Source organism: Poromitra crassiceps (assembly GCF_964638095.1).
Source record: "Poromitra crassiceps genome assembly, chromosome: 2".
Classification (NCBI taxonomy): Eukaryota; Metazoa; Chordata; class Actinopteri; order Beryciformes; family Melamphaidae; genus Poromitra; species Poromitra crassiceps.
In genome coordinates, this window is record NC_139624.1 from 92,130,623 (window position 1) to 92,157,665 (window position 27,043).

At 44.5% G+C, this 27,043-nt stretch overlaps 1 protein-coding gene across 1 annotated transcript in view; it reads right to left on the reverse strand.

Moving 5' to 3' along the window:
• dipk1c (divergent protein kinase domain 1C) overlaps positions 1-27,043 on the reverse strand; it is a gene marked incomplete at both ends in the record, with an annotated part of 131,685 nt that overhangs the window by 18,074 nt on the left and 86,568 nt on the right. The window contains 4 exons of the mRNA XM_083631949.1: positions 7,482-7,785; positions 13,587-13,768; positions 17,572-17,625; positions 20,133-20,336. Of these exons, the coding sequence (XP_083488075.1) occupies positions 7,482-7,785; positions 13,587-13,768; positions 17,572-17,625; positions 20,133-20,336 (744 nt within the window). The remainder of the gene's footprint in view (positions 1-7,481; positions 7,786-13,586; positions 13,769-17,571; positions 17,626-20,132; positions 20,337-27,043) is intronic.

The following is a 27,043-nucleotide window of genomic DNA, read 5'->3' on the forward strand; positions in this document are numbered from 1 at the left end:
AAGCTATAAGTAAAATAAATTATAAATAGCCTACCAATTAAGTAAAACACCAATCTACAAAAACATGCAACATAAAACCTAGATAAAGTTAAAAACACAATGAATAAAACTAAAATTATATATAATTATATATAGCTAATAAAACTGTTGGGAATGGGAATGGAATAGACCAGTGTCCTCTAGAGAGAGAGTGGCGTCAGCGGAGGACCAAAATGCGAGACTCATTAGCCAATGAACAGCCAGGACTGGGTCTGGCTGGGAGTGAATGGAGATGTCGGGACTCTTCTATCTACACGGCTCTGGAATAGACAGGTCACAGCATCCATCGTCGCAGGGCAGTTTGTGTTCGTGCTCCTGCGTGGCACTGCATTTTCTTTGCCATGAGGTCGTACCTTATGCTGGCATCTTAAGTCCACCTTAGGACAATACAGGTGTTATTTTACATCAGCTTATAGGTCTTATAATTATAATAGACTACCTGCATTTACCCCACCAAAAATGTGAATTTTCTCACACACACACACACACACACACACACACACACACACAATTCTTTTTTACTAGAACATCAACCTATAAAAATAGGATTGTAGGATGTTCAATGCAAAGTGTCTTACATGGTAAAGAACTTTCTGGCCCGTTACTGGATGCGTGCGGTTCACCCTCCAGGTGACTGTGTGAGATTTCAGCCATGCCATCAACTCATCCTTTGTTGACAAGGCCATCCGAAGAGTGGCCCTGAAGTTAACATGGTCAGCTGTCTCACTAAGGGTGTCGTAACAGCACACATGATATGAATAGCCATCTGGCATAGAGGCCTATCAAACACAAGAGTAAAATAGTTTTTTTTTAAAAGACCATCATAAATGTGTGCTGTAGCGTAATGCAACCCAAGATATTCTGAATTACATTTAAAATGTATTTACTTTATCTTGTGTACATATCAATATTGAAATCATACTATTTAGCCTATAATATACCATTAGCCTTTTCCACTTCACACCCAATTGACCCATTTTGTGTCTAAGATGCAAGCAAAACTAACGAGGGCCCTAGCACTGGACCACCTGTGTTACACAAACTGAATGGGTGAATTGGGTGGGAAGTTAAAATGGCTAATTTGTCTATTCAAAGCAGACGTTTACTATGGTATTTATTTTATAGGCTACTATTCAAAGCAGACCTTCAAAACAGGAAACCCAGAGATATTACTCTTGGGGTTGATGCAGATTGATGGGATTTTCTCACAGGGCTTTCTGAGGAGAAAGATCATTATTGCCTCAAATATCAGATTAACACGTTCACTGCCAATGACGAGTTGAGTCGTCAAAAAAAATCCAACGGTTGACTGCCAATGACGAGTTGAGTCGTCAAAAAAAAAAAAAAAAAAATTTGACGGTGGGACGTGGATCAACGCCCCCCACGTCTCCTATAAAAATATTGGAGCCACCGAACGTGTACAACCCATTCCACCGACCCACTAAGTGGCGACAGTGCTCTCCAGACTAGAAAAAGCCGAGCCAAAACTGCAGGGGAACGCGCGAGGAAACCATCATACTGTAAAATGGATTGGCGAAAACGCTTTCGCTTTCGCGCATTATCGCGCTGGGAGCTGGCGGTGGGGGATTGCAAATTTGCATAATAGATTATGGGTGAAACACACTTTGAAACACCAGCAGAAAGCGCAGAATCGCACGCAGCTTCATTCCAGCTGAGCTCAACCGAAAACCCAGAAACGAACGAGCCTCATTCTCATACTGTAGGCGAAAACGCTTTCACGCTGGTGCACACGGGCGCACAACGGTGGGGGGTTCCAAAAATAGACTGGGTGGAAAACACACTTTGAAACACGCAGCATAAAGCCTAGAATCGCACAAAGCTTCATCAAAGCTCTCAAACCCAAGAAACGAGTGAGCCCCATCCACACTCGCCGACGAGCGGGCCGCCAGGGAGGGAGGCTGCTCACTGCTCAGACAGGCAGTAGAAACTCGCTTGTGACAAACGCTGCTGAAAGCCACCAGACACGCCCACGGAGGGAGGAGTTTGAAGGAGAGGGCGTTCAGAACTATATTGTTTAGATGTCTGATCTCTCACTGATGCCAAAAATAAATGGTTAAAGTGACTGTTCTGCTGTTTGATTGAATTTCACAAAACTGCGATTATCTCAGCTTTCAGTCTCAGATGCTGAAACCATGCTGTACTCAACGGCTAATATCTACATAACTACTAACTCTACAAACTAACTCTTTTAGACAGAGAAAGCACACATTCTATTAGTACTTTTGTGAACTTTGTGTTCACAAAGTCCAAGCAGAAAATAATCCTCGGCTCTTGTAAAATGAGCCAGAATCCTCAAAAAAAACCTCTGGCAGAAGCTACCTACAGTAAAAAAAAAACGGCTGGCAGTGAATGTGTTAAGACGAGATGAAACAAGTTGTGCTATAAGAACAATCTAACTGTGTTAGTTTTGCTAAGAAGTTTTGATGGAGAAAAATTAGTTCAAACATTGTTAATTTACCCTTTTACCGAAATCATGTTGGCAGCTCACGCCGAGCTGCATGCAGGCTGAGGCCTTGTCAGTCTGCTTCTCGTGCACCAGGAGCTTGTCAATATCATCGTCCCATTGGCGCACGTGAGCATGGGCGCCTGGCCAATCCCGGCGCTTGACTGCTGCGTAGGCGGGCACAGGGCGTGGTTATTGCGTAACCTATGTGCGAATAGAAATCACGCCACCCAGTGAGGTGCAGACAGGAAGTAGAACACACCCCCAGTGAGGTGCAGACAGGAAGTAGAACACACACCCAGTGAGGTGCAGCCAGCAGGCTTTTGTAAAACTTGCACTTTGAAAATTCAAGCGCCACATTCTTCTCTTTTCCTTTAGTTTGGTACTTTGCAAATTCAATTTCTGCTGTCTCTCCCTGACAGAGGCCATGCAGCTGAAACCGCTCAATGGATAGGGAGAGAAGAGGAGAAGAGAGAAGAAAAGGACAATAGAAGAGGAGAGAGTAGAAGAGGAGAGGAGAGAAGAGAGGAGAAGAGGAGAGGAGAGGTACGGAGCCCCCTAAAGTTCTGAAAGTCAATATTTTGTTTTTGATATTAATTTGTGCGCAAAATATATTAAAGTGTGCACACAATTTAACTAAATTGTGCGCACACTTTAATACATTGTGCGCAAAAATTTATATTCCAAAAAAAAGATTGCCTTTCAGAACTTTAGGGGCTCCGTAGGGAGGAGAGTATGTGATGGAAATGTTATTCTCTGCCAATAGAAACAGCTCCCTGCGGTTTAGATGTTTCTATTAGAACAGCTGCACAGTGGAGTGAAACGCAGTAAAACAGCCCAGTGCTGTTATATTAGACCCTTGTTCCTCATTGCGCGGCTCGCGAGACGCTGGCGGCTCTCGAAGCTTTAGTTGGCGGCTCTAAGAAATTGAAAAAAAAAAAATATATATATATACAGTATATATTTTTTTTTCCCCCTGCTCTCCCCAAAATTTCAATAAACCTTTATGGCATATTATTACAATACAACAATACTGGTTGTATTGTGCCAGCGTGCAGCGCTGTTCCAAAACGTGTCAACGTGTGTCGTTGCCTGGGAAACGCACATCCCATAATACAACTGTTCGCATCGCATCCCTTAATAGTATGATGATACTTGGGATGCCATTGCGGACATAGATGTGAACAGGTTAGCTAAAACTTCAGCGTCGCCAGCGACGGCCCCCACCGACGGCCCCCACCGTTGCGGTCAGGGCTACGTTTCGAAATCCCTCCAGGCCTGAAAGATTTTCTAGGGGAAACTGGTATATATATGTGTGTGTGTGTGTGTGTGTGTGTGTGTGTGTGTGTGTGTGTGTGTGTGTGTGTGTGTGTGTGTGTTTGTGGAAAAAAAAAAAAAAAATGGTAGGCAGATGTGCTTGGTTGGGGTGGCTTTTGGTGTTTTGCGGTAAAAGTGGCTCTCCTATTGACTTTGTCCTGCCAGTGCGGCTCTCATCGAAGAAATAGTGAGGATCACTGTATTAGACTGTACATCACGACTCATGGAATGTCTATTGTCCAATCAAATTAGTCCACCAGAACTAGCTGTTGTCAGGGGGCAGCAGTCTCTGTGGGCCCCCCTCCTCCTGATCCATGGCTCTCACGCTGCAGCATCTTTCTTTGAGAGCCCTCCCTGCATTGGGCCCTGGGTAGTGACTAGGGGTGGGGGAAAAAATCGATACACCACAGTATCGCGATATTTTGCCTGACGATATTGTATCGATATTTGGACGCCAAGTATCGATATTGCAAAAAAAAAAAAAAAAATTTTTTTGCAGGCCATGCCAGGCCACCGGGCTACTATAAACTTTAGTTCCAAGGCCAGCAGTAAACAAACGGTAGCATATTTTCATTTTGTTTTAACAGTAACAGTTTTGTCATAACAGTAATTTACAAATTCCCCAGTTACTGAATGGGCTGCACAAGATGTTTTGTGTAAGTGAAGTGAAGTTGCAAAAACTACATAAGTACAGTAGTCCACACACACATCCAGTTAAGGTGGACTGTAAGTAGACTGTAACAAACAGTTCAGTTTGTCAGGTGCATGCAACTATGACATGACTTTATGAAAGTTGTTGGTCTGTCTACTTGACAATGTTGCTGCAATAAAATGGTTGAAGTCAGATGTACAGACTGAAAAATTGTTCTTATATAAACCAGATGTTGACAAAGTTTTCCTTTGGGGACATCATTTGCAGTTGAAAATGTAAGAAATCGCAATATATCGAAATATCGCAATATTCAATATATCGCAATATCGATATATCGCAATATCGAAAATATCGCAGTATCGCAATACTATCGTATCGTGACTCAAGTATCGTTTCAGTATCGTATCGTGGGCATCTGGTGATTCCCACCCCTAGTAGTGACGCCCCTCCCTGCATTGGGCCCTGGGTAGTGAGGCCCCTCCCTGCATTGGGCCCTGGGTAGTGAGGCCCCTCCCTGCATTGGGCCCTGGGTAGTGAGGCCCCTCCCTGCATTGGGCCCTGGGTAGTGAGGCCCCTCCCTGCATTGGGCCCTGGGTAGTGAGGCCCTCCCTGCATTGGGCCCTGGGTAGTGAGGCCCCTCCCTGCATTGGGGCCCTGGGTAGTGAGGCCCCTCCCTGCATTGGGCCCTGGGTAGTGAGGCCCCTCCCTGCATTGAGGCCCTGGGTAGTGAGGCCCCTCCCTGCATTGGGGCCCTGGGGAGTGAGGCCCCTCCCTGCATTGGGGGCCTGGGGAGTGAGGCCCACCCCCCTGGGTAGTGAGGCCCTCCCCCCAACCCCCTGACTGTTGTATCATGTAAATGATACATATGCCCCATGTTTATTTCATACATGTAACTTAGACTTCAGTGACTTTGAGGTTGATTTGTGGAAATCAGTCAGTGGAACAGCTGCTTTTTGATGTTTGAGGAAACATTGTGTTTATTAATGTGTCACAGACGTCCAAAAGACATCAAGCAGGCTAAATATCTGGTTTAAACCTTTTTTTATACAGGGGAGTCTCACTGAGAGCAATGCTCTCTTTTTCAGGAGTGCCCTGTTCACAATCACACCTGCTGACCAGGAAAACCACAGCAGTTGGGGTTCAGAGCCTTGCTCAAGGGCACCTCTCTTATCTTTGGATTGTGGGAGGAGTGAAAACATGCACATTCCACATAGAAAGGACCATGGGGGAGATTCAAACCCACAACCTTCTGGCTGTGAGGCGACAGTGCTAACCACACTGACACCATGCTGGTCAAATATCTTGTAATGTGTGATCCCCTGTCGCCGCTCAGGATTGATATAGTGTGAAAACCACAATGACTTCAAGAACTCCCAATTACAAGACAGCAAGTTGTGTAGTGTGAACAGAACAGCGATCTGACGACTTTGCAAGTTGTGTAGTGTGTACAAAGTAGAGATGAAACCATCATGATTATAGTGATCAACATGATCATGGTTATGAGTATTATTATGGTATTGTTAAACTGTGCTGAAAATGTTCAAAAATACTGAAATCATTTCGTCAAGTGTTATATTGAAAACTCAGCCCCATAAGTACACTCACTGAAATCATTAACAACAAGGCTACACAACTGCATCTGGGAGACTGTTGCTAACTTTGGCTGATGATGGACAGTATTTACTGTGTTTTTATACGATAATTTGATCAAGGTTTATCATTAAAGCGGTTATCGTTTCATGGCTAGAAATGAACCCGTACCGGACGACTGGCCTGAGTCCAAACTCACCGTCAGTTCCTTCCTGATGGCAAAGTTCTCTGGCCTGTTTCCAAACTCACCGTCAGTTCCTTCCTGATGGCAAAGTTCTCTGGCCTGTTTCCAAACTCACCGTCAGGTCCTTCCTGATGGACGACTGGCCTGTGTCCAAACTCACCGTCAAGTCCTTCCTGATGTCAAAGTTCTCTGGCTGTGTACAAACTCACCGTCAGGTCTTTCCTAATGGCAAAGTTCTCAAACTCACCGTCAGGTCCTTCCTGATGGCAAAGTTCTCAAACTCACCGTCAGGTCCTTCCTGATGGCAAAGTTCTCAAACTCACCGTCAGGTCCTTCCTGATGGCAAAGTTCTCAAACTCACTGTCAGGTCCTTCCTGATGGCAAACTTCTCAAACTCACCGTCAGGTCCTTCCTGATGGCAAAGTTCTCAAACTCACCGTCAGGTCCTTCCTGATGGCAAACTTCTCAAACTCACCGTCAGGTCCTTCCTAATGGCAAAGTTCTCAAACTCACCGTCAGGTCCTTCCTGATGGCAAACTTCTCAAACTCACCGTCAGGTCTTTCCTAATGGCAAAGTTCTCAAACTCACCGTCAGGTCTTTCCTAATGGCAAAGTTCTCAAACTCACCGTCAGGTCTTTCCTAATGGCAAAGTTCTCAAACTCACCGTCAGGTCCTTCCTAATGGCAAAGTTCTCAAACTCACCGTCAGGTCTTTCCTAATGGCAAAGTTCTCAAACTCACCGTCAGGTCTTTCCTAATGGCAAAGTTCTCAAACTCACCGTCAGGTCTTTCCTAATGGCAAAGTTCTCAAACTCACCGTCAGGTCCTTCCTGATGGCAAAGTTCTCAAACTCACCGTCAGGTCCTTCCTGATGGCAAACTTCTCAAACTCACCGTCAGGTCTTTCCTAATGGCAAAGTTCTCAAACTCACCGTCAGGTCCTTCCTGATGGCAAAGTTCTCAAACTCACCGTCAGGTCCTTCCTGATGGCAAAGTTCTCAAACTCACCGTCAGGTCCTTCCTGATGGCAAAGTTCTCAAACTCACCGTCAGGTCCTTCCTGATGGCAAACTTCTCAAACTCACCGTCAGGTCCTTCCTGATGGCAAACTTCTCAAACTCACCGTCAGGTCCTTCCTGATGGCAAAGTTCTCAAACTCACCGTCAGGTCCTTCCTGATGGCAAAGTTCTCAAACTCACCGTCAGGTCCTTCCTGATGGCAAAGTTCTCAAACTCACCGTCAGGTCCTTCCTGATGGCAAAGTTCTCTGGCTTGATATCACAGAGGTGCAGCCGGTGGGTGAAGTCATTGTCAAAGTGCCACACCATGTCCAGGAAGCTGATCGCGATGCGGTGCACCAGGTCCCTGGAGCTCCAGCGGGCCCCGGCCCCAGTGCCAGCCCGTGACTCAGGAACGGACACCTCGTCCAGGGAGAAGATGTTCTGGTCCCAGGCGTGTCCTGCGGACAGATACTCCACAGAGTAGAAGTGACCGCAGGAGCCCAGCACCTTGGCCACATGGGTGCTGAGGTCCTGAAGAACTCTGGAGGAGAGGAGAGGACAGGACAGGAGAGGAGAGGGAAAAAGAGGAGAGGAGAAAAAAGAATGGAATTGAGAAAACATTATTTTTCTCAAATGTGATCAAATGAGTTATACAAATAGAAATGACACCCACTCTCCTATAGGGATGTACCAATCCATTATGCGGATATGGACATAATGTGATGGAAACAGGTATTTCTTCTATCTGAAGTTGCTCGTCATTATTTGGGTAAAAAAACGCCATGATTGACAGAGCAGTGAGAGTGAGAGAGAGAGAGAGAGAGAGAGAGCAACACAGAGGGTGGGGGCTCTCTGCCATCGTCTAAAAATATGGACAGAATCAGCATTGATTTTGGACTCCCATTTTGAAGTCTAGTGTGGCTGACGCCATCTTGGTGTTCTTGCGGCATGAGACCAGGGGTTTCACACAGAACCACAGCTCTCCGCCTGCTATTGGTCCATGATCAGTGAGCTGCGCAATCACTAGACAGGCGACTTGTCAATCAGGCCCAAAACATAGTCTGTTCTATCGTCTATTTTACTCTAAACAGATGAGTTGTATCAAAATTCACTCACCATACAGTTGTTATGAAAGGTGAAATTAGCTATATACTGTAGGCCAAAACCATTTTGAACCAGACTGCAAAAATACTTAATCCTGTTGTAAAGTCAGGCATTGGGTGAACAGGGAACAACTCCCTTTTGGAGCCAGCCTCAAGTAGTCGTTGAAGGAAGTACAGCTTTGATCACTTCCTCTGTGACTGTCAAAGCGTGAACTTGCTGCCTGGGTGCAATTCTTAAAGGTTGCTAATGGAGGAAAATCTCTCGCTCTCTCGCTCTCTCTTTCTCTCCCAAATCTGTCTCTTTCACTCTCACACACTCCCTATCACTCTCTCTCCCACCCCCCTTCTACACCACCACACAATATAGCCTCTTCTCCAGGATGAGAGGAGACTCGCTCATCCCCATGCAGCCTCTCTGATGTTCTCCAGGATGAGAGGAGACTCGCTCATCCCCCTGCAGCCTGTCTGATGTTCTCCAAGACGAGAGGAGGCTCGTTCATCCTTAAAGCTCTGCCAGGCAGTGACGCTCTCTTTTGGATTTCGCTCTTAGGTCTGTATTCCTCACCTCATGTCAGTGACCTCTAGGGGCTAGACTTGTCGACGTGTCAATGTAACTACCACAAGTTGACGCCTAGTCTTCACATGGTTTGACAATCGCGCTGCCCCGGGGGGCAGCGTAGCAGAGCTGCTCTTCTCATCTAGTGTATTTTTCACTAATTTCTATTCATTTACTTTTATTGTTAATCAAAGTAGTAAGCTAGGTTATTTGGCTTAGAATGTGGCACGCATGCGTTGTTGTTTTGCTATCGGAGTAGCATACTTTTATTGTTGCCAGCATCTCCATTGTTTACTAGGTTACAACGGGGGCATGGATGGTGGAAGCTCTGCACCAGGGCACTCTCTTGGGAGATTCCTCTCCTATAGGATGAATCAGTGTGACATCACAACCCCCCAGAAATGCGGAACCCCGCAGCAGTTAACTACTATGAGTTGTGCCAAACAAACGTTAACTCATTCTCCGCCACAGTTTTTCAGAAAAAGTCACTAGCCATCGCCAGGGTTTTTGATCCTTTTCATTAATTTTCCAAGACCCACAGAATATTTTCTTCTATGACTAAAAAGACTGAATATCCCAAAAGAAAGAAGAGAGACTTTCATATGAAAAAGAAAGTTTGATTCTACCTTCATCCGTTCTTTAGTTATCGACACCTGAATGTAGGTCATTTTCACCAAAAACAGTAGTCTCTGACCAGAAAGTGGAGGAAATGGCATTTTTGTAAATGAATCTTCACGGCTCCTGACCCGAATAAATGCCTTTGATGGCGGATACTGGCGGTGTTACACTCAACTATGAACCCCATAATGATTTTGTTTCCCCTTCCGGTCAAACTCGCCCATGGGCACAGCTTTTACCGTAACACCGGTGTGAGAAAGATTCACCCCGCTATTGAGAGGGAAGCCCGGGTCACGCATTCGTCTTGCGCGGGGGGACGACTGGTTGTCTGTGTAGCCTACTGTATGTCAGGAGCAATCTACCAGCTGAAATTTACATGGCATCAAGAGTTTAGGAACTGGATTACTATTTCCTGAGGACGTGTTGCGTGCAGGGTGCGTGGTGAAAACAAAATCCTTCACGTTTGAGTGACAGGCTGCCCCCCCCCGCTGTAATGGAGTCCAATCCCGTATTGATAAAAGCTGCTGGACCAGCGTTTGAGCCGTGCCATGGAGCTGTGCTATGGACCTGTCCTGATGGGAGATTGTTGCTTTTTTCTGCTTCCTGGTTTTGTTAGACAATCGTGGTCGATCCTGGACACCTTTAGACGTGCTGTACTATTTCACAAGGTGAGTAAGAGAGCCATCTATCACATGACGGTGAAAACACTTATTGCCATCCAGAGACGTCAATGGCGGGGAATCATTTAAAAAAAAATAACGTTTAGAGACGCCAATGGCGGGGAATGAGTTAATATCTCAAAAACTATAATCACATATCTTATATTTTGACATTCTGAGTGAGAGCAGAAGTAGCTCAAGAGTCTGATTGTATGTTGTGTTAAAGTTCTGTGAACTGTCGCAGTTTTTAAAATGAAGTGAATTAGTAAACAGCACAGCATTGCTTTCGTTCCGTACAGTGAGCTTTCACATTACAATGTTGTTCCGTGCCCGGGCACACTTGCGTACAAACTCTCATACATTAGGTGGTGGTATCACATGCACGTAGCTGGTTTGGGATCTGCCAATAAACACAAAGAATAAGAAGAGTAGGCTACACATTTTAAAGAAACTAAAAGTCTGAGCATTTTAGTCTCGTCTTAACTCATTGAGTGCCAATGACGACAATCGTCGTCAATTCAAATAGTAACGTTGAGTGCCAATGACGACGATTGTCATCAATTGCGTTTTTTGACGGTGGGACGTGGATCAAAGCCAGATGCATCTCCTGTGAAAGTATGGTGGATGTTGAATGTGTAAAAGCTATTTTACGGACCCATTAGGTGGCGACAGTGCACTCCAGATTAGAGAAAGGTGAGGAAAAAAACAGAGAAGCAGCCGTGGGGACACGGAAACCGCATCGGTATGCATCGATATGCATGACAAATACACGCTGAACGCTGTGAAAAAGCTGGGTTTTCAGTGCAGAGCAAACGCAGCACAGAGCCACCAGAGACACACCCACGGAGGAGGGGTTTGCAGTCGAGGGGGGTGGGGCACGCAGGGCAGCATACAACACCGACCCAGACAGACCCAGACAGCAGGCTCGATGGACAGATTGGTTGGCAAACACAAGCTAGAATATCTGATGCCCACCAGCAGTAAATCAAGACCAGCAAGAAAGTGTAGGGTCTGCGCAGCAGGGGCCAGCGCTGCTGGTTGCAGCTAAAAAATATTATTTTGCCAAACAAAATTCCTTTGTTTTCGCTCTTTTATTGAAGGAAATTATTTTTGAGGTGTCACTACATCAGAAAATATTAGCTTCAGAGTCAGTGATGTGCTTGAAATGTTTCATTTCACAAAAGGCTGATTATCTCAGCTTCTAGTCTGAAACGTCTGTTTTTGCTGAAATCAACCTATCTTCTCCGGCTGATAACTAAAGAACGGAAAATGATATCAATAAACTTTTTTTTGCTGATGATACAATAGACTCTCATCGTTCTTTGGGCGTGTTCGGTGTTTACATAGTAATATCACACAATATTCTGTGGGCCTCGAGAAATCACTGAAAACGCTCTGAAACTCTGGCACTGGGAGCGTCCGTTCTCCAAAAGTGGCTGGCACTCAATGAGTTAAGCTCCTTACACATCGGGAGCGTTTTTTTCATGTGATTAATTTGCACGTCAATAATATTTACCGAACCTATATCAGTCAATGCAACCATGCATACCAACGGCGAAGTTTCGCTGAGCGTTATTGTGGCGTTTATTTTTTTGAACCACTGTCGATTTTTCAGAAATTCGCTTCCGACGTGTACACATATGTGGCTGTGATTGACAGGTGGGTCAAAACTCGCATCGCAATTTCGTGCCGTATATTCACATCGCTCTTGATGTATAAGGACCTTTAGTCTTGCGGGAAAGGTAGTTGGCGAACATTTTTCGTCGTAGTTTTCGTCCACAAAATTAACACTAGTATAACGTTAGACAATGACATTAGCATTTGCTACTGAAGCAGATATCAGTACCTAACGTTAATGTTACTAGGAAGTAGGTTATCCAACAAGTCCATAACGTTAATGTAACTTGCCTGGGTCCAGACCTTTGAATTAGGCCACTCCACCAGTCGACTGCTTTAATGTTACACGTTGACAATTCAGTCTGATATGGCTAACGTAACCCTAGTTCATGGCAAGGTAGCAATAGCTTGTCTTGACCAATAGACCTAGTTAAAATGCAAAGCTAACTGTATGAAAGCAAAGCTAATGCTAAACACAACAGAACTCTCTTTTACACGGACTAGAACATCAGTCACAGTATAGACAAACACAAACTCGTATTTACCTCTGTAGGTCAAGATTAAGTAAAGACACTGTAAAGAAATAGCAGTCCACTTGAGTGTTTTGGTAGGGTTGTGTTCACATTAATGCGTTCTGTGCCCGCCTGAAGCGTTCCCAAGACCACCTTTCCAAGTGGACCAAGGAAGGGTTCGCTGATCCATGCCCCGGCACGGAACACAATGTTCTCAACGTCTGAATGTTGGAACCCGGACATTGGACTCAGAAACGGTCCCGAGTCCTTAACATGAAACCACCCTTACTTTAGCTGGGCACCGGGCATTGAAGGGTAGACTGAGGGGAAAAGCTCAATGGTTAATTATATGGTCAGTGACAGGGAGCTATAGGAGAGGAATCTTCCAAGAGTACCCTGGACCAGAGCTAGGATGGTGGATGGATGCAACTCTGGACACTTAAGGTGCTCTTATACTCGAGCAAAGCTCCGTGGGGGTGGGGCCCCGCGAGCCTCCGTGAGTCACCGTGTAGACCTCGCGCTGGGGGTGATGCCATTATACTCAGAAAGTGATCAGCATGTATTGTACAATGGTGAGAACAGCCCGTGAAAAGTCGCAATGAAACTCTGTGCAGGACTGAGTGCGCTTTCACTCTCAAACGACCGCACATCAGCACATGAAGGACTCACCAAACTTGTTTTTACTGAAAGCCGTTTTTACTTCTCAGCCCTGATAGCCTACTACTCTGTGCTGCTTTTAATCTCTCTCAATAATGCTCTCAACACAACACATTTACTTGGTGAAATGACTAAAAACGAACAGTTGCAAAGTTTATAGCCTACCACATGGGTCAAGAAATGTGGCGAAAACACAGCTCAGTGTTCAGGGCTCAGTGGCTCGAAAGCGGACATGTTTGGAGAGAAGCCGTGCGCTGCTCGCGCTGTGAGGAAAAAAATGTCGCACCGCGCGAGTGCCCGACGGAGCTAGCGAATAACCACGCCCAACAAATTTACGTCATTTGACGCGCCCGCCCCTCGCTCCACCCACGCGCCCTTCACGGCAGGGTGAGCATAATTCCCCCTTTAAGAGTCTAACGTTTGTGCAGCCTGGACATCGAACTGTTAACATTTCTTCTAATATTTGGCCAGAGAGTTTTTCCAAACCATTATGATTGTGTTAACATTCCACCCGCGTCGCGGGCTGCTGTCATCAACTCAGTGACTGAGATGTACATCAGTAATGAGAGGCGGGTGACAAATTGATGGAGTAGTGGTGTAGCTACTCCTCCTATTGTTACCTGAGGAAGGTGTACTCCTCTTGCTGCAGCAGCGACCAGAGAGAGGCCAGCTCAGCTCTGGAGTAAGCTGCCCTGTTGCTGTTCTTCAGTTTATCCCCCCATAGTCTGGCCAGGGAACCGTTCCCCCCTCTTCCACCTTCCTCCTCATCATCTTCCTCAGCCAGCCCCAGAGAGTTTCGCACCTTGGATCAGATTAAAAGAAAAAAGACAGTAAACCCAGGTACTCAAGTTATCCTAATCTTAGTCTCGCTTGTCAGACTATCTCCGTTTCGAGCTGTACCAGCAGTAGATACTGAATCCTCTTACTCTCCAAGCAGGCCTGCTGTATTGCACAATTCAAATCTTCATCAAAACTTGCCATTTTCAGCATGTAGGTTGCTAGTTTGCTAGCTAGCGTTGTTGTTTCACAGCGGCGGAGACATTGAGAGCAACACGCAGCGAGCAGAAAGGAATTTCCCTTCTCTCTGACCAAGCGCACGGGAAGCTGGGTGCTGTGGGTGCTGCAGCACCCCCTGGTGGCAAGAGATGGAATTTTCGAAATTGTTGCATTTGGCTCTAGCCTACTGTGTTTCTGCGCATGAGTCTGTGCTGTGTAGTGGATATCTTGTCCATAATATACGATCTTTGCTCAACGCAGTGGTTCTTGGGTAAAAATAGGATCCACACAGTAGTGTGAAGCGTGCAGTCCGGGAAATGCTGAAGTTTTGTTTACTTAGCCTCACGTTGAAACTAGTGTTTACATAGCTGTGTTTACTCGGAGACACAAATGAGACTCTGGCAGTCAAATCCCAGCTTTGTGAAGAGAAAGAGATACGAGATGACAAGTCTGACAAAAAAGAAAGAGAAGATGGGAGGAATGCAGGTAGGCTATCACTGTCCCTGATTCCTGAGGGTAAATTGAGTAATGCTGCAGAGAAGAGGAGAATATACTGAATAATGACATCACAACAGTATAATCCTAATGTTAATTTAAAATTAAATATTCCTCTAAATATTGCTAAAAGTCCAAAAAACGTCAAATTTTCTTTGGCGCTGCCCTTGCGGGCAGCATCGAGAGTCCTTTCCTTACAGCACCCCCTACTTAAAAGTACTTCCAGCGCGGCTGGCTCTGACTGAAATGGTCGGAGCCAATGGCACAGCTTATCCCCGCAGCCTGCTTCCAGTGAATCAGACTATCCTAATCTTGCATCCTATCGAGGATTGATCACATTTAGAGTAGTGATGGGACGATCTGTCGAAGGTTCAAGAGATCACAATACAAACCTGTGACAATCTGTATGTTGTCAAGCAATGTATTACTCTCATGAAACATTCGTAGATATCTTATATTTTTCATGTATAATCCTGTCCAGCGAGTCCAGTGAGCGATGTGTTTGTGCAAGCCCCTGTATCACGAATTTGAAAACGTTAATTACATCCCAAAGGTTGATTATTACGGTTATGGTTAGGCAAGTAAAACAATTTAGCTAAGATTAGGGGTAGGGTTTGGTCATGGGTAAGTAAGAAAAAGCTAAAAAAATGACTTTGAACACGTTGGGGATCGAACCCTATTCAAAGGCAAATGTATTATGCTCGTCCGCTACCGATTTATTTCAGGCCCCATTTATTGCCCCCTGCTACGTGCTTACTGCTTACGTGGGTTATATACTAATTATATACTTCTAGTAGGTATATGTACGAACAGTGAATGAGAACAGGCTGCCAGCAACATGAATGGTGATATCAGCTCCATATAATGCCCCATAATGCTCCATTTTCATACGAAAATAAATACTTCTGTTTGAAACGATGTAACAGTCACTGCCCACATACTTCCATGCATATCACATTGGTATCATACTACACAATACATCCAATAGTGGGCAGTAGTGAGTCAAATGTGTGAGTGTATGTGTGGTACTGCTCCATTTCATCTGTATCCGCAAGATTTCAGAAAACGCGCAGAATTTTGCACGAAATGAACGCAGAGTACGGACAGAAAGCTCTGTCCGTATGGGTATCTATATTGAATGTTGAGCATAATTGGGCCTTAAGTCTGCTGTAGTAATCACTAATGAGTCTCTTGACCATCAGTTTCACAAGCTCTCCATCCAAATTATATTATTGTCACTTTGTAATGACATTTTTAAATTGTTTACATTCATGCATCCAATGGCATCATGAGGAAGATTTGTCTCAGAAATAGGGCTGTCCCAAACGATTATTTTCTTATCGATTAATCTAACAATTATTTTTTCGATTAGTCGATTAATCTAACGATTATTTTTTATTCATATTTTGTATTATATAACAATAAATTTACCCAAAACAAATAACCAAAAACGTCTCAATTTCAGTATTTTATTTAACCGTCTCTCCAACATAAAATCTCTCAAATAAAATTAAAGCGAAAGCTTGTCCTCAAATAAAATGAATATAGTGCAATTCAAAATAAAATAGTAGAATAAATAAAATTCAAGTCACTTTCAGGAGGAATACCAAAAACCTTGTGCAATGTCAACTGAGTTTAGCAGCAGTCCAACATAAAATCATCATCTTACAGTACAATGGTGTGCAATTTTCAGTAACAGTGCTCTTAATTTTGGAGAAAGACAAAATGCTCCATGTAACGCCTCGTGCACATCTACAATGGCAAAATCGCTTTTCCACTGTGCCGCAGCGTTTTGTGGGCATGGAAACCAGCTTCCAGCTTGGAGCTGTAGAAACGTTTTCAGGTAGATGTACACAGAAGGGTGGGGGGACGAAATGTGTAGGAAGAGCTGTCATTGGGTAGCTTCCCGCCCCGCGAGCGTTAAGCCGCTCAGAGACAAGCCGCCTCTAGTCTGCGACAGCGAAACGCAGGGCGGTTCCTGCGGCAGGGGGCGCGAGGTTGAAATGGACCAATCAGATGCGGAAATAGAGCAAGACAGCCTATCAAGCTGCAGCGTCAAAGAGGCTTTCACAGGAGGCATGCCGCCTAGCGTTTCATGGTGTGCACGAAGCGTAAGATGGTCACACATCATCCAGACACAAGACTGTGTCTGGATGATGGAAATCGAAATGGTTAAAAGTTCAATCAATTTGGTCATTCAGTGGCATTTTACTGCCATGTAAAGTAACGACAAGTAACAGTTAGCCGCTAACATTAGCCACACTATTTTTGTTTTGTGACGATTGTGACGCGTCGAGGCACGTAGCGTGCATCGACGTGATTATCGTATATTATTAATAATGGATTACGTCGACTCGCCGGGACAGCCCTACTCAGAAATAAACAATTCTGCACAGTCACATTTTGTTGTCACTGAACTTTTTATTGATCACATCCTATCTTGGTTGCATTAAATCAGTGGCTCCCAAAGTGGAGTTCGGGACCCCTCGAGGGGTCGCGGGGCACCACTGGGTGGGTCGCGAGATGATTTCCAGAATGTGTGAAATTGAACTAAAGAATATGTGAACTACAAAATGTGTGAAATACAATTTAAAAACTATTGAAAAGAGCACATTTTAATCAAATTGTTTGTTTTGTTTACAATCTTTTACATCTGCGCACCAACGTTTGTATGCTTCAACCACCTCCGAGGGCGGGGGTCGCGAGCCTCTGGCACCGTTATTTTGGGGTTCGGGAGCTGAAAAGTTTGGGAACCCCCCGCATTACAAATCATGAACCTCAGATCATGTAACGTCCCATGCCTACAGTTAAAGATTTATCACAAGATTTTCATTGGTTTTGGTGATATAAAAGTTGGCTGATTACTACTATAGCGATATGTTCTGTTCTCATGTAGAGAACTTTCCACCAGACGCCATTAAAAATTCGGACAATTTAATGTTTCTTTATTTATCAGCAAATGATATACACATAGGAGATCACTTAAAACTATTTTCCCATCACAAACAACCACTGAAAATTGCGGTATACATCGGATTCACCACCAAGCAGAACTTAATTTAAATAAAATCTTTTATAGCTGGTTCAGTAGCTTTTCCATTAGATATCACTTACTTCCAGAGTGGCATAGAAAACCACATCCAGTGGAGAGAGATCCTCTGTTGTGTCCTGGTGGGGGGAGAGATGGAGATTTATTGTTGTAAATAGTAAAAAGATTATATATTTACTTTGATTGGGTGGTGTACAGTAAGTCGACCTTCCGTGGACAAATAAATGTTTTAGGAAAATATTGTAAATTAAGCAATGTAGATGTGACAGAGCACAGCCATGTTAATGGCGTTATAAATGGCTGAGGGAGAGTCACAGTGTAAAGGGTTGATTCACCAGATGGGTAAACAACAACAAACAAACATGTGGAGAAGGAAGAGGAGAGACTTTCAAACCCGAAAATAAAAAAAAAATAAAAAAGATATATACTGTATATATATATATATATCAAGATCGAAGGCCCGACCGAGTTGGGAAGCGCCAGCCGCAAGTAGCTGTAAGTCGCTAAAAAGGTCGAAGGCCAGAAAAGTTCAATCAACTACTAATGTACCAAGATCGAAGGCCCGACCGAGTTGGGAGCGCCAGCCGCAAATAGCTGTAAGTCGCTAAAAGGTCGAAGGCCAGAAAAGTACAATCAACTACCGGTGCCCGCAGATCTCAATTAACCTCCGGTAATCAGATCTTCCTTTTGGGGGATCTCCTAGCCTATGCCGATGCCCTCCTCTTGCCTCAAGAGCAGCGCCACTGGCTAATGGAGTCATGCGCCAAAGTATTTGCCATGCATGCCGATTGCTAAATAAAGTTTGTTAAATCCTACCAACTGGCCTCTCATGATTGAAGTGAGGTCTCTAGACCATATTTCAAGCAGAAGGCCATTCGTGCATAATCTAATCCGATCACCCCCTGACGTCAGTCAAGTTCTAGTATGACGTGGTCAGTCAAGGTCTTAGTATGACGTCAGATATGACGTCAGTTAATCCTCATATATATAGCAAGGGTTCTACGTCACCTCTCTCTCTCTGGCCGATCATAGCAGCAGCTAGCTTCACGGCAGTCCATCTCCCCTGAAGCCGTCCTCCGAAGCGTTGTTTTGCCCCACCCACCTCCCCAGTCCGCCACCAACGAGTCGTGACTCCTGATCCCCCACGGGGGGGGGGATCTCCTAGCCTATGCAGATGCCCTCCTCTTGCCTCAAGAGCAGCGCCACTGGCTAATGGAGTCATGCGCCAAAGTATTTGCCATGCATGCCGATTGCTAAATAAAGTTTGTTAAATCCTACCAACTGGCCTCTCATGATTGAAATATATATATATATATATATATATATATATATATATATGGTTCATTTACAAAAACAGGTATCTCCATTTGGATTTTTTATTTTTATTTATATTGTCAGATTGGAAGAAGAAGAGCGGGTGTGTCCAATGTGTTGTTTAAATGACATAGAAAATGAGTTTCATTTTGTTTTTTATTGTCCTTTTTACAGTGAACCGCGCAATATTTTGTTCAGTAAGATAAAAACAGAGTTTGATTTTCTTAATAATGATGATGCATATAATTTGAGTTGGTTGTTTACATATGAAACTTTTGGACTGGCTTGTTATTTGGAAAAAGCCTGGGACATGAGAAAAAAAGCTCTTTATCAGGAAAAGGCAATGTAAGACAAGGAAAAGAAAAAAAAGAAAAGAAAGAAAAAAAAAAAGTGTATGTATGTACAGTAAGTGTGTATATGTGTATGTATATGTCATGCATATGTGTATATATTATATACTTTGTTTATTTTGTTTGTACAACTGGATGTTATGGTTATGTTTATATATAATTTGGTGTCTTGTAATCCCATGTGGGATGGGCCAGAAATGGCATGACACAGAAATAAAAACTAACTAACTAACTAACTAACTATATTGATATATTTATACTGTAATTAATTTATGTTTGGGAAATGTTTATTATCAATCATAACTAAAACATATTCATCTGATAATTTTCACATAAAACATCTCAATAATGTTTTCTATGTGCACTCCAGGGAGTATCAAACAGGTGTTGTTTGTTCATTTTAAGAATGACGTTTACCTGTTTTTGCAAATGAACTCTTCATATATATATATATATATATATATATATTATATTATAGGGTTAGGGTCAGTTAGTTTTTATATATAAAACGTTTTGAACTCACTCGCTGTCATTGAGTACCAGAGAATCATAACACATTGAGTGCTAAGTCAAAACGACATAATTGACTATGATATGTAGGCTATTGCATTCATGATAAATAAAATTAGTAGGTAAGAATAAAAGATAAAAATAGTGGACATCATATCCATCCCCAAACGTCACAACTGCACTAGAAAGGCTCGGACCCCCATTTGATGTGATTTTGTCTCTCAGAGTCAGACCCAAATAATCTGAGAATAATGTTATATATGTCCAGAATAGGCCCTTTTCACAGCAACCATTTTGAGGTGGTAAAGCAGGAAGTCAAGCAGGTATAACCAATAACAGTAATGAGGACCCTGGAAAAACACCTAAATGTAATGGAAGCATCATTCATGGTATTTGTTACACCTACTTTATTTCCTGCTTTACCACCTCAGCGGCTCGTAGCCACAACTCACCTGGTAGTCCAGGATTCCCAGTGGCTCGTAGGAGGAGAAGTTCTCCAGTTTGGACTTGAGGATGATGGGCCTTCCTCTCCAGCGAGCCTCGATCACCTTCTTGCCGTTCTCATAGTACAGGCAGCGCTTGTACTCCACCAGACGCAGCACACACAGGTCCTCACACATGTCCCCTGTCACCGAGCCCTCGCCGTACTGCATACACTGAGGAGGCACACAGACAGGCAGAGAGCATGCTGTCAGTCCAATGAACACTGAGATACCGTGAAGTCAAAGGCATGTGTCCACATAGCGTTTTTCTGCGCGAGTGTGTATGTGTGTGTGTGTGTGTCTGGGGGAACGCCTTTTATGAGGAGAAATAAAAGCGGATGATAACATCACCTGCTGCTAGCTCACTAACCAGCTGGTTGGCACTTCTATCAGATAATACAGTGTTGTGGAACAAGAAAGGCTTACCAGACATTTACAATAGGCCTATGTCCGGTATCCATGCTGCCTTTAAGATCGCTGTTACAGTAACGTAAATGCAATAATTACAACAACCTATTTCTCCAACGCCAGCACTTTGACTTTCTCCATATCCAGCGTCTCCGTCGGTGCAACTGGTCATCTGTAAAAAGCGGTTCACGTCTTTTTTCTGAAAAGTTGAACATGAATAATAATAATAATCCGGCTGCAGCACTTTTCAGGAGCGGCTGCCTTTTGTGCACCTTGCGGCCACCGCCTGTTGTTTTGAATGAGGAAATACAGCCTGTCAAACCATTCTCACTTTTTAACACACTGCATGGGGACCCCTTTTTCATCACTCGCACAACATCTGAAATCAACGCCACGGGAGCGTGACAATGAAACAAAAATGGTGGCCAGTAAGCGGCGGATGTTGTGGTCGGGGTGACTGATGGGCGTATACGTTTGCCCTCGATGGTGACGACCGGTGTTCGATTCCCAGCGAGTTCACAGTACAAAGTAAGCGGCTGTTCACACAGGATGTGTGAATTTCAGATGAGAACGCTTTGGAAATCATGCCCAGAGCGCTTGCCACACGCACAGACTACAGGCATGGAGCGTTTTTTGTTTTGTTTTGTTTTTCCCCTGCCGTCGCGCGCAGTACGGGTCAAGATGCAACAGTCACACGGACGGAGTTTCGTCTGTTTGTTGTAGTTGATTTTCGCACTGTAAACATGAAAGCCAGATTATTGGCAATTCTGGCAGCAGCGGAGGTTGAAGATCCCCCTGGCAGGAGAAGAGGTAGGAGGAGTGACTGACGAGCAGCGCTCTTTTCCTCCAAATGTTGAACTTTTGTCAGCTTGAGACGCTCAGAGTGCTCCGCCAAAAAACATTAGCCGCCAAGAGTGCTTAAACGCCAGGGGCCAGTTGCACCAAGTGGTCTTACGACTGGTCTTAAGCTACGCCGGTCGTAACTTTACGACCTAACAGCTACGCCGGTTGCACCAAGAGGGCTTAACCTTCTTTTCACTACGACCAGGCGTAACTCTTACGCCTGGTCAGGAGGAGGTGTAGTGCCTGCCTGTAACAGAGATCTCCGTGTATATCAGCGGAGACCTTTTTGAGTCCTTACCGTCATCGTCACCGTCATAACGTCGCCATCGAAGCATGATGTTAGATTATAACGAACTAGTTGTGTGGCTTAGCCTTCCCAAATGTTGCTGTTAGTTTTTAGAATTTAATACATAGAACTGGGAACGTTACATTCAATTTCATTCAGACTGTCTGGCACTCAATCGCCGCCATTTTCCCCCCGGAGCGAGGGAGGGTGGGAGGAGGGAGGGTGTAGTGATGCACATACAGTAGTAGTGGCTGATAGAGCGTAGTGGCACAGTGACGCTCCAAGCAGGTCGCAAGGCACATTTTTGCAACATCATCCAATCAGGGTGCATTCCCTGGCAATTCACATGGACGCGCATTGCTACGACCGGCCTAGTTAAGACCAGACGTAAGCCCTGTTGGTGCAACAGGCATAAATCCACTCTAAAGACTGGTCTTAACTAAGACCGACGTAGGAGTTATGACCAGGCATAGTTAAGACCACTTGGTGCAACCGGCCCCAGGTGTGGTCCTTGAAAGAGGAGCGCTTACCATAGAGAATGAATTGCAGAAAGACTATAGTTTCATGAGCTCCAACTGTTTCCCAGCAACTCTCTTCTCCACTTTCTATCTCTCCATCTTGGTGTTCAGCCTTCTCTCCACCTGCCTGTCTGTTATTCTCCTTAGACTGTGGAGGAAGCTAATCCAACCTGAACGAGATGATCACACATCTCAGTGAGCACGGTAATGAACACACATACTACACAAACACACACACGCACACACACACACACACACACACACACACACACACACACACACACACACACACACACGTATACACACCCCTGGCCTTCTGCCCACACTCACTCACTCACTCTCACACACACATACACACCCCTGGCCTTCTGTGAACGCGCGCGCGCGTGTGTGTGTGTGTGTGTGTGTGTGTGTGTGTGTGTGTGTGTGTGTGTGAGAGAGTGCGGGGCACGAGGTGAGAGATTAGCGGTGTTCTGGTCATGGATTAGCTGTGTAATCTGCGCTCTGCTGCATTCCAACACAAACATCAGTCAGCACAGCCTGATCGCTCCAGACTCAGCCCAGACTCTTCCCCTTCACACACACACACACACACACACACACACACACACACACACACACACACACAGAACAACCTGTCTTGTCTGGACGTTAAAGGGACAGTTCACCTCCAATGCCGTAACCTCTATTTTTCTATCTCGAAATATGCTGTGCACTTATTCTGGAAGAAGCACACTTGTGACACACAAGCGCTTCAAAATAAAAGCCAATTTAGGTCATCTCATCAGATTTTTTTTTGCGTCATAAGTAAAATGGTGTGGTTTGTCTTAGGCCATGTTTAGACGACAACCGCCTCTGCATAAAACATCAAACTATCTTCGCGTCCTCACCTTTTATTTCGCATTTACACACAGCTGGTGTGATAACGATTTGCGTGCAGACTAGGGATGTTCATTTTGAAAAATTTCCATAATCGAAAATCGGGGAAAATGAACGATCAATTATCGATTATCGATCATATTAACTCATTGAGTGCCAAGGACGTCGATCGACGTCCAAATAAATAGTGACGTAGAGTGCCAAGGACGTCGATCGACGTCCAATACGTTTTTTGACGGTGGGACGTGGATCAAAGCTTCCTTTATCTCCTGTACAAATATTGTAGCTATTGGAGGTCTATAACCTATTTTACAGAACCCTTAGGTGGCGACAGTGCTCTCCAGATTACAGAAAGGCAGAGAAAAACAGAGAAGAAGTCGTTGGGGAAACGGAAATCGCATCGCATCCGTATGCATCGATATGCATGAAGCATAACGTTAGCTGTGCCTGCAGCAGCCAATCTGCTCCCACAATTGAGCTCCTCCGTGTCCGCTGCGACAGCCCATCCGCATGATCAGCCGTGGAGTTGTTATTATTCTCAACTGGAAGCATGGGAGCCGGTGACAAACACACGCGGAACGCTGTAAAAAAGCTGGATGTCGCGCACCCTTCACTGTGCACAGCAAACTCAGCAGAGAGCCACCAGACACTCCTACGGAGGAGGGGTTTGCAGTTGAGGGGGGGGGGGGGGGGGCACGCAGAGCAGCACACAACACTGACCCAGACAGACCCAGACAGCAGGACAGGATTGGCAAACGCAAGCCAGAATATCCGATGCCCACCAGCAGCAAATCAAGACCAGCAAGAAGCTGCAACCAGCAGCGCACGCAGGGGCCAGCGCTGCTGGTTGCAGCTAAAAAATATTATTCTGCCAAACAAAATTCCCTGGCCTTCACTGTTTTATTGAAGGAAATTATTTTTGAGGTGTGACTACATCAGAAAATTAGCTTCAGAGTCAGTGATGTGCTTGAAATGTTTAATTTCACAAAAGGGTCATTATCTCAGCTTCTAGAAAAAAACGGCTGTTTTTGGTTAAATCAAGCTATCTTCTCCGGCTGATAACTAAAGAACGGAAAATTATATCAATAAACCTGTTTTTGCTGATGATAGAAGAGAGTCTGATCGTTCTTTTTGCGTGTTCAGTGTTTACATAGTAATATCACACAATATTCTGTGGGCCTCGAGAAATCACTGAAAAAAGCTCTGAAACTCTGGCACTGGGAGCGTCCGTTCTCCAAAAGTGGCTGACACTCAATGAGTTAATAATAATATTTAATGTTTTTTTTTTTTTGTTTTTTTTTACAAAATGAATGCCTATGGCAGAAAATACGAAAGACAACGTGTTCTCCTCAATTAACTCTTTATTTCAATGTGTCTCCTCTCCAACACTCTGCTGTCCCCGGCACATGCCGGTGTGAATTCCCCATGTTTAAAACAGTTTTGTTGGCACAAAGGCTGTACCCAGCCAGAAAACTAGAGACTATATAAAGCTCCACCTCACGTTAGTCGGCTGTGCAATGGAGTGGGGCGAGGAGGAACGAATTCCACCCAAACCTAGTCCGCAAAAAAATAAATAAAAATAAAATAAATTATAATAACAAAATCGATAAAAATTCCACATGATCGATTCCATTCCTTAACGATCAATTATCGATTTTCGATAACTGATGAACATCCCTAGTGCAGACTGTCAGGCTGACTGAAGCTGCAAAGTGTCAAGTGAGCCAGAATAACATTGAAACTTCTGGTTAAAACCTTCACAATAATGGTAATTCAATAAACTAATAGTCTTATTGATCCATGTCGCAACGTTTTTTGTGTGTGATCCGAAATACACAGAAGACTTATAGAACACAGACAACTAAAAGTCAATTTTAACACACAGTGAGTCGACGACACTGATTTTTATTTACCCAGTTATAAAATACGGCTTTTATTTTTAAGGTAAAAACGCTTAGCTTCCCCCTATTCTGTCTGTTTCTAACGGGCGTGATTTAGCTTTGTGATTAAAGTTTTTAAATACATTTCCCACGCGTCTGACACAGCAGTCGCAAATGGTAGCCTAATAAACTGCTCCAGATCATGCTCCAGATTGGATTACCGAATAAAAACCCAGTAAAGCAACATAAAAAAGACCTGAGCACAATTGGGACTTCACTTGAGGAAATGGATCGCAGACAGTGAGTTGTCTTCAATTATTAAATGCGGGAGACAGTGATTAATAGGCTATGTGCGACGTTAGTAGGGGGGACTTAACGTAGATTGTGTTTTTAGCAAATCGTTATCACGTTTGTTGGGTGTCAATGCGAGTCATTATGCCTGTGCCATAAGGCTGTATTGGGCTAGTTCAATGTTCATATTGCCTACCATTGTGTAACATGGCGAAGGGGGGCTGTGTCAACACCTGAATTGCGTTTCTCCACTTTACACGGCGACAGTAAGGGGCAGCGTTTTCAAGAATTCCACTCTGGGACCTGTTTTCAGATTTTGGCATTTTGACCCCCCAATAACACCGTCACCGTGTAAAAGGAAGGCACTAACGCTAAAAAAGTTTGCCGTTTTATGCAGGGAGCGTCGCCGTGTAAACAGGGCCTTAGACCTATCGGGCCAGGCAGAACCATCATGGGGGCCAGTTCTGGCCCCCCAGCCGCGTAATGCCAATCTAGATGGTTCTGGTGTGAGTTTTGGAGATATCGGCCATAGAGATGTCTGCCTTCTCTCCAATACAATGGAAAAGGATGCATTCGGCTTGCGGTGCTCAGAGTTCAAATTTTCAGAATCAACGTGTTCAGAATCAGACAAGATAGGGTGTGTTCAGAATCAGACAAGATAGGATGTGTTCAGAATCAGACAAGATAGGGTGTGTTCAGAATCAGACAAGATAGGGTGTGTTCCGGCACTTTCAGGCAGGCAGGCAAAACTCACCATACAGAAGAGAGTGGCAGGCTGTAGCAGGCACAAGCAGAAGGAGATGGATTTATAGTTTGACAGCGTCAGTAGAATGAAGAGCCAGTACTGATAGTCTGTGGATCAACAGGTTCAATAGGCCAGTAAACAGGTGTAACAGATCATTTCAGGCTGATAGCTACCATCTTCCTATAGGCCGCTGTCTACGGCGGTAAGCCAGCAACATGCCTCGGGGGAATCATGGCATGGATTCTGCCCTGTGGTGGTTTTGGGACTTGGGTGCTGCTGCCTTCAGCACCTCGGACAGTTCTCAGAGCCCGGCGTGGATCAGGTGCCGTAAAGTTGGCGGGATTTCAGCACCTCGGAGAGCACTCGGTGACTGAGCAGCTATCACAATCAGTCAGATTAATTGTAAAACTTTGGTATAATTACTGTAAACTAGGGATGTCACGATATTTCGTCCCACGAAATTGCGCGATACTAAAGTCCCACGAAATTGCGCGATACAAAACGTGACGATATCGTGGAGATGAAAAAATATATCCAGAGAAAAAGAACCTCTGAACATGCTGCACTGACGGGCCGGCACTGATCTGTATTCTCTCTCTATCTTTTTCATTACTTTGCTTGAAATGGGGACTAAACCGACGCTCATTAAATAACCGACAAGATTAAATGCGCTATTTATAGACTAATGCATTGCTGGCTAAGTTTGCGCAACACAATTCACATTTCCCCGTGCGGTTTTCCCAATGCGGACCGCGTGTTTCAGTGGATGACAGCAGCGCACTGGCTGTGTGTCTGCCGCTTGCACTGTCAGAGGCGCAGATGGACACTCTGACAGGGAGACCCCGCCGGTCCGTGGCAGGCGAGATGTCTCCCCTCATCTCTAAAGACTAGACCTACAGTAGTCTGAAATGAACTAGTTTGTGCCATTGTTTCCACGGGCACAACATGTCGGGTAAGCACTTCATAGTATAGCCTACAAATTAATCTCGCTCTGAATGCATCTAATGTGTGCATAATAGGCTATCTGTCAT